Here is a 12113-nt window from a genome sequence, read left to right as displayed (position 1 = left end):
ATTATGAGATAGCTAAGTCATAATTATGAGATAGCTAAGTCATAATTATGAGATAGTATCTCATAATTATGACTTAGCTATCTCTGAGATAGCTAAGTCATAATTATGAGATAGCTAAGTCATAATTATGAGATACAAGTTTTATTTTTTTTTATCAGGGTGGCGTAAATGGGCTTCCATAGAATGGAGATAACACCTTAGTTAAACAGAATAAAAATGAAACAGATTAATATGATCAAACAACATAGTGAAAAAAAACAAAGTAATGACTGACTGAACCATATTTTTGATAAGAATAATTTATTCATAAAATATTCGTCTGACATTAGCAAAAGAGTAATATTTACTTTGTTATACTCTCAGTTAATTACTTGTTATTTACGTGCACCATCTCAGTGAGATTGATTGGTTGACTCCGCCCTTCTCCGACCTGTCAACCAATCAGCGCTCGCCGTTTACGACGTAACTCCGGCTGGTTACGTGCTCTTGTGAATCTGAGGCCAGCGGAGCCACAATGCCAGGCGGGGGAGCCCCTTTCTCAGCAGCACAGCGACACAGCATCACCGCCTCGCCTCTCTGAAACCAGGCAGACGGGAGAGAATGCGAAGGGATGTAAGATGGCAGAGCTACAAATGCTTTTAGAGGAGGAAATCCCGGCCGGTAAAAGAGCGCTCGTGGAAAGCTACCAGAACCTGTCTCGTGTGGCGGAGTACTGTGAAAATAATTATGTTCAGGTAAGAGGCGCGTTTTAAAGGCCGCTGTAACCGAAAAAAATATATCTTTTATCCGCCCTGTCGTGTCTGCGGTGTTGTAGTTGAAGCGAGAGAGAAACCACAGGGTCAGGAAATGCTGGTCGCAGCGAAAGCGACTTTCAAACCGCTAAGCCTGAAGAATCGGCCTTGTGTCTCAGCGTCGAGCCGCCCGGGCGTCGTTCTTTTCTCGGCTCGGTGTCGCGGTAAGCTCCGAGCTGAGCGCTGCTGGGGGCTTTCAGAGGGTGTGTCGTTATTATGACTGACGATCCAACGATGGATACCTTCAACAAAATAACACCGACCTCATTTTACCGTCACGTTGTACATTTGAAACTGTTTCTACATGAATTACACAACATTTGTAGCTACGCTATAACAGCCATTGCGATTTAATCTGCGTTTAAAATATAATTATCCTATAAATTGAACAAATAACGATTTAAATTGGTTTTCTTCTTGGTAAGGAGCTGCTTATCCTGTAGAATTTCTCAAGTGGACCAGTTTAGCCATATTTAATTAAATAAAAAAATGTAGCATATTTCTGCTAAGGTCGGAATTCATGTGTGAAGTGTAACACTTAGTGGTAATTTTACGTGTGTGTACGTTTCCATAGATGAAATATCTATAAAACATTTATTACATTATTATTATTTTTGCTATGAATGTACACATTTCATACGGACAGATTGAATCAGTCTAATACATTACTTACTATATAAGCTATATAAAGATCAAACTGTAAACAGTTCTGCAGTAGAAACAAGTCATTTAACCAGCTGAAAACTTTGTTTTTGTTTTTGACAAATTAAAGTCATTATTGGTTAAATTCAGACAATGTTAAATGTTGAAGTCTTAATTTTAAAATAAACAATGTGAATTATATAGACATTTAGTGCCTTATATAAAAAAAATGAATTAATTTGTACTTCTGCTTAACAGTATTACACAATATATGTTGTAAACATATTTACAACTAGGAATAGGGATGGGTACCTTTGACGCTTGAATCGATCCAGTACCAATATCTGGTACCTGGGAATCGGTACCGGTACTTAACGGTACCAACTTTCGGTACTTTGTGTGTGTTGTTTTTTTAATAATAAATTTTTTTTTATTTAACATATTTCTCAATATATAAAATTAACAAATATCAAGACGACATCCAACTCTTTGTATTGTAACATCAGTTGTGTAACTTATTTCTTAAAGTGAAAACTCACGAAAAAAACAAGACTGTTTTGTCTTATTGCACAAATTAAAATCCAGCTCCACATGTTTCTATTGATGTTATTTCCCCACTAGAAAAATTGCGTGATGGAGGTCTACGGAAGGCAAATAAGTTTAATTTAAATCAAATAAGCAAAAACAGGATGGAGTTAAAATAAATAAAAGGTGTTCAAGCTACGTTTTGAGCATCCAAAACATGCCCAACGCTTCAAGTTAGCTGCTTGTGCTCCTTCAGGTCAGACGTGTTCGGACTGTCGGGAAACGCCTCTATTGTTTTCCTCTGCTGGTCTCTGTTTAATGGTGGATAAAATAAAGAAAGTGGCGGTACTTTATTTACTTTGAGCAAGCGAACGTTGTGCTCACAAGATAATTAATCCACCAGATAATTCAGAGGCGATCGGTTCGGCGAGTTTTACTCCAGGAATTGCGAGGCTCTCATGCTACATTCAGACCGAGCTCTGCCTCTGTTTACTGAACCAGCGGTAGGGTTGGGCATAATCGTATCGTGTGTGATTAATCGTCACAAAAACATTAATCGATTAATTTTTGGCACTTGACAATTAATACGATTAATGCCAACAGGTAGAGTCCGCTCGGTGCTCCTCTCAGCTTCAAATATGACGAACATTAAAAAAAATTCTGTAATTTATTTATCAACACAATTTAAATTTTGATGTGTAGCCTGAAGTCTGTGATTTTGACACAATTTGGAACAGATTTTTATGAAGAGCAAATCTTTCCCACTAAATTGGTCATGTGACCAGGACATAAGGGTGTCCAGGGACTCCAGGGGATTAATCGTCAAATTAATCCTTATCGGCTAAATACCACAATTAATCGTGATTTATTTTTTTGCCAATATTACCCAACCCTAACCAGCGGCTGCTGACGTCATTACGCTCTTGCGTGATGCTGCGTTCAGGACGAGCATGGAAAACTCACCACTCTTACGCCAAACCGGTCGCAATAATGCGTTTAGGTACCGAAACATGGTACCGTTTGATGTTACGTGAATAGGTTCTCGGTAGTACCGACAGAATTTGGTCTGTACTTAAAAAAGTATTGAATTCGGTACCCATCTCTAACTAGGAATGCACTGATATGAAAATTTCAGCCGTTATCAATATCAGATATTTTTGGTGTTGTGGCCGATAACCAATATTTACTCACTTACAATATATACACTTGTCTTTTTTCAGTACGATAAAAACACAACCAGACCACTGTGATGGCGCTCTACTTCAGTTATTCCTGGCTGCACAGCATCACTATCATGATCAAACAGATACACTCAACCAATTATATTCCCTCCTGAAACAGAAACACAAAGCTAAAAAAGTGAGAAATGAAAATCGGACGATAAAGGGCTCGACGCACGGGCAGCGACAAACTACAGCGATTAACGGCTGTCATCGCAGCCAGGGTGAAACCCGACACACGGGACGCGATAGCGATCGCAGCGTTGCGAATCGCGCTCTCAGGTCGCTTGTCTTCACAAAATTTGATTGGTTCTTGACTCTGAAGGCGGGTGTGCATTACGGACGTGTAAACTAAACAAATCTTGCGATGCTAATGATACTGGAAAAACAAACACACATCAAGATACAGTTTTATGAGGAAAAACTTACCATAAACTTCACCCTGGTGCCAACAAATCCCCACAAAGCTTTTTAGCAATCACTTGGTGAAAGTGTTAGCTAACTGCAGTGTAGCATACTCTCCTCTCATTGGTCAGTCAATGAAACCCTCGCTGATTGGTTGTACGCTAAGTGACAGTGACAAAAGTTGAACATTTTTCAACTTTCATATGCCGCGTCGCAAGCTCGCGTGTGCACGTCTACGTGTACTAGCGCGAAATTTTCACATGCACTATTTTCGCCGGTCACTTAGCTGGAGGAAGGCAAGCGATCGTCGCCTCACCGCACAGGCTCCATAGGAAACGAATGGAGAGCGAGCGACGTCACCTCCCGTGTGTCGAGCCCTTTACTCTGGTTTTGTCCCACAGACCAAAAACATGCGTTTTAGGTTCATGAGAACCTAGGTGTGAGAGAGAGTATAAATGGTTTGTCTTTATGTCCCTGTGATGGACTCGAGACCTGTCCAAGGTGTGCCCTGCTTTTTGCACAGTGACCGCTGTGACCCGGAAAGGAAAAGCGGGACAGGAAAATGGATTGATGAATATTTATGGGGTGGCTGTGGTTGAGTGGTGAGGGGAGTTGTTTCTCTAATGCGAGAGTTGGTGGTTTGATTCCACTGCTGTTCGCTCACATGTGTCGAAGTGTCCTGGGCAAGGCACTAAACCCTCACTGCCTCTGATGTGTGTCCCATCAGTGAACGAGTTTGATTTAAAGCACAGATTAGTCTCTGAATTGATTTAAAATCCTTTAGCGTTGTAGAGAGATCTAATACAGTGCTGTGTGTGGTAGGGTTGGACAATTATGGCAAAAATTAATTAATTAATTAATTTTCTTTTCCTGTGCAGTTTAAATTTATTTACATTTAGGCACTGAAAATGGAAATTAACTAGAACACTATAATCTAGAACAGTCCATCTTTACTACATCAAAGTTTATACGATCCTCTATCCATGGTACAAACAAACTGCTGTTATGTGTGGAGGAACCGCTCTACATTAAACCCTCCTTGATCCAAGCTTGGAACTGGCAGTGTCCAGAGACACTCAAACAGACTTATTTGGGCTGTTTTAGCTTGTTTTTGTTGTATTTTTAAGCTTTTTGTATTCCTCTTAGAGCCAACAATAAATTACAGTAAGATATTTTATTTTATGCCATTATTATTTAACCAAGGCTTTTTTAACTTGACAAAATTACGAATACAAATAGACCGAAAAGAGACAAGAGAAAAAGCAGGTTGGCAGGTGATAGTAGAGTTGGTCTTGTCTCCTTACCTCTTCCTCCTCTCCTCTCTGGAGCTGATTGCTGCAGCCTGTCTGGAGGGAAAATAAGAAAGACAAAAATTGAATCTATAAATTTTTGTTTTTCTATCATTATTTCAAAATATGAGTTAAAATATACTGAAATGCTTTTTAAGAGAGGTTTGATTTAGGGAATCAAGTTATTAATCAAATTTTAATTTTTTCAAAAACTCAGTTTCACGTTTTTTTATTTTTAAACATGTCAGAGCCTGCTTTAAGGCTGAGTTATAGTCGTGCTTTGGAGTGCAAGTACGCGGACAAGAGTTTGTTTTTTTTGGTCTGAATCAGAGTTCGATTACACATTCACCTCCCCAAACGAACCGGACTTTCCAGGCAAATAAACTAGAGTTTGATTAAAACGGACTAAACAGGGCTGGTGTGAATACACCCTACAACATGGTTTGTCTAAATTAAATTATGGTGAGATTGTTTTAGCTTTTAAGGGCTCGACGCACGGGGAGCGACAAACTACAGCGATTAACGGCTGTCATCGCAGCCAGGGTGAAACCCGACATACAGGACGCGATAGCGATTGCAGCGTTGCGAATCGCGCTCTCAGGTCGCTTGTCTTCACAAAATTTGATTGGTTCTTGACTCTGAAGGCGGGTGTGCATTACAGACATGTAACCTAAACAAATCTTGCGATGCTAATGATATTGAAAAACAAACGCACATCAAGATACAATTTTATGAGGAAAAACTTACCATAAACTTCACCCTGGTGCCAACAAATTCCCACAAAGCTGCCTTTTTTAGTAATCCCTTGGTGAAAGTGTTAGCTAACTGCAGTGTAGCATACTCTCCTCTCATTGGTCAGCCAATGAAATCCTCACTGATTGGTTGTACGCTAAGTGACAGTGACAAAAGTTGAACATTTTTCAACTTTCATAAGTCGCGTCGCAATCTCACGTGTGTACGTCTACGTGTACGAGCGCAAAATTTCACATGCACTATTTTCGCCGGTCACTTAGCTGGAGGAGGGCAAGCGATTGTCGCCTCACCGCACAGGCTCCATAGGAAATGAATGGAGAGCGAGCGACGTCGCCTCCTGTGTGTCGAGCCCTTTAAGCCCCATGTGGAGAAACGGGTGAAGAGGCTCAGACTAAAACTAGGCTTTTACTTTCAACATAAGTTGTGCTTTTCTTTTAATGTCACAAAGAAACAAGTTGCTGCCACTTTTTTATCAGTGTATATTATGGAGATCTTTTGTTGGGCTGAAACGATTCCTCGAATAATTTGAGTAATTCAATTACAAAAAAATCCTCAAGGCAAATTTATCTGCCTCGAAGCTTCGTAAAAAATGCATACTGTTATAATCAGCCACTTTCGTCCGCCTGGAATTATTTGTGTTACACACAATGCTATGATGTTAGCGCTTTCGCTAACAGTTTGTCGATGCGTCATGCGTGTTTGCTTGCTAAGTACTATATTTAGCTTTAGAAGAAGACGAAGAGTGTGCCGAAACGAAGCACCCAAAAAATGACATTATATAAAGCAATTAAAAATAAACAGAAAAGACGACAACGCGCAGTACACTTCACATCCTTGATGTTTCTGCACGGAACAAAAACAGCGGCTGCATGTACCTAACGTGTCCGGAGTCAACAGGTATCGTTCACGTTTCCTTTGCAAAAATACAGTTACCTAAATCTGTGATAATCTGTCATGTTCCAGATGTACAAGGAGGAGGTATATTTTGGCTAATGTTATTTGTGCTGACTAATCATGGTGACCTGGCAGGGTTTTATTAAACAGTGTGTAAGTTGTGTGATTAAAAACAAGACTTACTGTAAGTTTGTCAGATAAAAATAAAAGCACAGCAACAGATTGACAGCTTGAGCTGAAACACGTTTATTTCTTGATATGCTTTTATCTTAGTTTAAATCAGGGGTGCCCAAACATTTTCCCTGAGAGGGCCAAAAATAAAATACATTTTCCCTGAGCCGAACTTCCTCATGGCAAAGCCCCCCCCCCCCCCCCCCCCCCCTTCCATGACTCCTGCGGGCTCCCGGGTCAAAGTGAAAGTGGAACCTAATTGTCTGCTGAGCTCTCAACATTAGTTCTCACTCAGTGAAGCTCTTTTCAGATTAAAAATACCTTTGAGGAAATGTATTTTCAGATGCCAAGTAAATTGCATCATAGCGCATGCTTGGCCTGATTTGACATCAGCTACTGTTCTTTTGATTGGTTCACTGGCCGAGGGGTTACGTCACGCAGATAAGAGAAACCTCACGTGAATCATTTGTAGTGACTGTAACATTTTGTTTAGTTTATTTACATGAGTTAAACTCAAGAAGAAGCTAACGTTAGCTACAGTTACCGTTTTCGGTCGTCCTGCTCTCTTGTCTTAAAGGTGACCTATTATGGAGATCCTAAAACAAGTTAGGATCCATCTGTGGGCCATACTAAACATGTTCATTTGATTTAATTCATAAAATGAATCTCAGATAATGAAATTTCACCTTTTCAGTTCTGCCTGTTCTTTAGCTCTCTTCAGAACCTACTGTTAGGCATAAGTTGCTACTGACATCCCCCTCCCTACCTTTTGTTTATGTTAACTCCGCCCTCCCAACATGGCGTTCTTGTTAGCAACTAGCAGTCTGGATACTCCCGCGCCACAGTGCCGGTGACATGGAAATCTCAAGGCTGCAACGTGCGCTGACCTCCACAGCACCAAGGCGCCTGACTTCAGTCTGTCCCTACCGAGCCCTGGGAGTGGTTGGACTGTGCGCAGCCGGATCGGTTCACGATGAAGTGCCCCGCGCTGTGTGGCCACCCCAGGGGAGGCCGCTCTGTTCAGTGCAAACAGGGCCAGGGTTGAGTAAGGCCAAGCTGACAGCAGCGGTGCCCTCTTCTTGATGGCAGCTGAAATAATGTTTAAACGGTCTTTATCAATTAATCAAATGGAAAGAACTTCAACACAATAAACCATTACTCGACAGTTAATCATAAGTCAAATTATTATTTGCATTCCTAGTTTGGTTTCTTTTGTTCTGTTATTGGGGTGGCTGTGGCAGAGTGGTTAGTGGTTACGACTCCAGTGGGTTGCTGGTTCAATCCCTCATTCCAGCTGTCTCTGTCATTGTGACTTCGGGCAAGACACTTTACCTGCTTTGCCTGCTGATGGTGGTCAGAGCGGCCGATGGCGCAGTATGGCAGCCCTGCCTCTGTCAGTGTGCCCCAGGGAAGCAGAGGCTAGTTTACCATCATTGGTGTATGAATGTGTGTGTGTGTGTGTGAATGAATGATGCATGAAATTGTAAAGCGTCTTGAGGGTCTCAAAGTGTTATAAGACTAATGCATTATTGTTGTTGTTGTTCTTGTTGTTAGTATTGTTGGTAATGTTGTGTCAACAATGTTAGTATTGTTGGTAATATTGTTGTGTCAACAATTTGTTGAAAAGTTGTTTTTTCAGTGGGAATGTAATAGTGTTTAAAATCTTAATAACCAGAGGTGCACATAAGCAGTGCACAGGTGCGCTTGCGTGGTCAAAAAAGGAAAAAGCGCACCAGATGGGACGTCATAAAGCTCCCTTGCGTACCTAAGATTGTACCTGATTGTCTGTCAAAACAACAGTTAGCAGGGCTCTAGAGTGTGACCAGTTTGGTCGCAAACGCGACCTGATTTCTTAAAAAAAAAAAAAAAGAATCCAGCTGCACTGGTGTGAATGGATTGTTGTTCGGTGCGCCAGAGTGGGACCCTGAAATAAGGATTAAGTGAACACTGCCTTCAACAAATCAAAACGAAGTCCAGAGCTGTTTTGTCCAATCAGAGCAGAGCAGGGCGGGACTTTCAGTGAGAGCATTTTCGGTTGAAGCAGCGGACCGGCTCGACTCGAGCTGCTGCAGCGATCAGTCACATCTCCTCCGCTCCTCCTGCACTTTGCTCCTGAACTACCAGAGACTTTGGTCTGTAAAACCTTTAGCTATATTAAATATATGTTCTGAATGTTGTTATTGAACAGATCTGTCCAACTCTGTGTGAGTGACTAAACTCTCCTCCTGAGAGACTGCTGTATGAGCGCGTCGCTGCGCGCGCAGGCTGTCTGTGAGATTCACTGAGTTTTTCTAAACAAACCACATTAAATAACAGAACATTTGTTTGCCCCATAATAAAGATGATTCTCTGTTTAACACCCCCATCAAAAATTATATATATTAAAAAAAATAAAAACAACTTGCCATGTTCTCTARGTGAAAGAGTTTTAAATCTTATTTAAATTTATCATAAAGATCCACAAATTTCATTCACAATTTTATCAAAAAATAAAGTTCTTGATTTGCTAAACTTGTATATATTTAGGGCCATACTGTGATACAGCTTTTCTGGGATAAATGTAATTTATTAAACGATCAAATATGAAGAATAAATAATTACATGAGCTGAAACATCTAAATAATATAATATTTTTGAATAAAATAGTCTTTTAAAAAAGAAATCAGTCTAACAAATAAAATATTTGTATGTTTTAAGTTATTTTGCTCTGTGCAAAAGACAGATATTTGCTGCTTGGTCTGGAGTGTGGAAAGCTGGTTTAACTAAGGCCAAAGATCCAGAAAACCAAACAGGACCTGTCCATATGAGGGACATGTTAGTCTAAAAGACATTAACCATGAAATGTTCAGTTTGTGATGTTTATATGACATACACCCAGCCCCTCGGCCACTTAGGTAGTTTACAAAATTTATGCAGAGTAAAAGAATAAATTAAAATCTTGTTGGACTGATTTGGCATGATGTCCTGAGACGTTGCAGCTGATAGGAGTCATAAAACAGAACAGGGGGACGTTAGATGTCCTGACGCCCCTCTAGATAAATGTGTTCAATGAGTGAAGGAAAATATGAGTGAGCACCAAGTAACAACCCTAGGTTCTCCCCTGAGAACCAGACCAAAAATTTTATGTGCAACCTTGTTAATAACATTCTTATTTTAAACAAATAATGTAATAATTATTGAATAGTAAATAAAAGTGAGAAAAACATTCTAAAAGTATGTTTTTTTACATAGTTTGTAGCATTGCTTGGGGCTTTGCAAGGGGGGTCCCTGGCCAGAAGCTAATGCTGTGCCTACTGCTACCTTACAGATTAAATATTCAAAATACTGCAGGCAGTTATATTTTATTCTCTTTAGTGGTTTGTAAGATTTTGGTTAATTCATCTAGTGGTTATTTTATACATTTCATGTACAATTTTAGATTTAAAAAAGCCTGACTGTCCATTGTTCAGGGCCAGTCTATGAACCTGCATCATTCAAATGTTGTTTCTAATCTGCAAATATGTCTATAAAACCCCACTGCTATGCAGAAACACATGGTTTGCACAACTGGGTATACATATGCATTCACATGAATTGTCTTGGTGTTCCTGCTCTCTGCTCCCAGCATGCACCTGTCTCACACGGCTAGCCTGGCTTATTAAAAATAATGGTGTAAAATTCCAGGTTGTGATGTAGCCCTCCAAGTCCTCATGTTAGAGAATCAAAAACTTTCCTTCGCTTATCATCATTGCTCAGCTGATAATAAAATGTTCAAATGCTGCTTAATGATCAGCAAACCACGGTCAGCTGAAGTTACTGCCTTTCTGCAACACAAACTGTTTTTTACTGTACCTCTATGTCGCTGTTTCCCTCCTTTTCAATGCCTGGTTGTAGATAGTACTAGTCACGCATTTATGTACGGTCATGAAAGAGGAGGACTGAGCAAAGATCATTGTTGAGTCTATCATTTTGTGTTATTTGCATCACCACCTGCTGTCAATTATTAAGAAGGCTCTGTTAGCTTGCTAAAGTGCATTGAGCGATTCTGCGAGGAAAAGTCTCCCAAACAGTTCACTGACGGGCATGACGTAATGTTCCTAGTGTGATCAGACTATTTAAACCGGTATGTCAGTATTCAGAAAATTCATATAACAATGAAAACAAAAAAATGTTTTTCGGTAAAAACCCTTATACTGCCCAGCTCTACTACAAAGCTTCAATAATTCATGCCCTCAGTTGCCAAACATTAAAAATTAAAGGTGAAGGAGCACAGTGGTGACCCTGTCCCAGCTTTTTTTAGGACATGTTGCAAGCATCAAATTCAAAATGTGTGAATATTTGCAAAAAGCAATAAAGTTTATTTGTTTTAACATTAAATATCTTGTCTTTGTAGTTTATTCAATTGAATATAAGTTGCAAAGTATTTGGAAATCATCATATTTTGTTTTTATTTATGATTTACACAACGTCCCAACTTGATTGGAATTGAGGTTGTAAAATAGCCATGACTCAACGGTCCGGTCACATTCTTCTCTTAGTGGAAAATGTCACCTGACTTTCACAGCTACTAAGAGAATAAAATGAAGAGAACAGCATTTCCTCAACTGAGCTCTACATCGCTTTGATTTGTCTAACTTCTTTTCTGTCTGTCTTGTCTTTCTCTCGTTCTCTCTGACAGGCTCAAGACAAAAAGAAAGCTCTGGAGGAGACCAAAGCCTACACCACCCAGTCTTTGGCCAGTGTTGCCTACCAGATCAATGCCTTAGCAAACAATGTGCTGCAGCTGCTGGACATCCAGGCCTCTCAGCTGCGACGCATGGAGTCCTCCATCAACCACATTTCTCAGGTAAACTCTGCAGCAGCTGGAGAGGGGAGTTAAATCCACAAATATGTCAGATTGGGAGTTGAAATACAAGGTTGATGTCCTGGACTGTTTTTCTGTGTTTTGTGAGCTGTTTGTCTTCTTCTGCTGAAGCAGTGTCATAGGAATCTTTATTGTAGAATTCTGATAGTTTAACACTGCTGATTCTCCAGTTATCTGCTTTTCTCATGGACTTGTCCTGCCTGAGTACTCCTAATGTCTTCTAACTGTATGCTTTATCAAGCATGTCAGGAAAAAAAGTTAAAGCCTAATGCATCTCTCCCAGTTGTGCATTTTCACTTCCTGCTACAGTCTGCGTGCTGCAGGATTGAATGCTCAGTGTGGATTCTTGTCTCCTAGTTGATGTTTCTGCTTTAGATCTTAGAGCCCTCAATGCAAACCACACTGTTACTGTGAACATTCATCCTGCAGAGAAACCTTTAATACACACTAATTTCCTGAGTTTCTAGAAATCATTTTAAGGCAAATGGATCAGTTGTTTGTTTTAAGATAACTTGGAAACACATTCAGTGGCTCTACTTATTATTTTTTGAAATTATTAAAGCATTCACTTGTCCTCGAT

The 12113-nt window shown here is 40.0% G+C and overlaps 1 protein-coding gene across 2 annotated transcripts in view; it reads left to right on the top strand.

Annotated features, from left to right (window-relative positions):
- Positions 1 to 469: 469 nt before the first annotated feature.
- Positions 470 to 12113, top strand: part of LOC106526794 (abl interactor 1) — a 35568-nt gene continuing 23924 nt past the window's right edge. Inside the window, exons 1-2 of one of the 2 annotated variants that reach the window (XM_014021478.1) lie at positions 470 to 734; positions 11348 to 11515. In XM_014021478.1, the coding sequence (XP_013876932.1) occupies positions 618 to 734; positions 11348 to 11515 (285 nt within the window). In that variant the 5' untranslated portion in view covers positions 470 to 617. The remainder of the gene's footprint in view (positions 735 to 11347; positions 11516 to 12113) is intronic. The other variant, XM_014021477.1, reaches the window with a different exon arrangement.

The sequence above is a fragment of the Austrofundulus limnaeus genome, unplaced genomic scaffold, assembly GCF_001266775.1.
Source record: "Austrofundulus limnaeus strain Quisiro unplaced genomic scaffold, Austrofundulus_limnaeus-1.0 Scaffold294, whole genome shotgun sequence".
Taxonomy (NCBI): Eukaryota; Metazoa; Chordata; class Actinopteri; order Cyprinodontiformes; family Rivulidae; genus Austrofundulus; species Austrofundulus limnaeus.
This window is presented reverse-complemented; position numbering and strand designations above follow the sequence as displayed.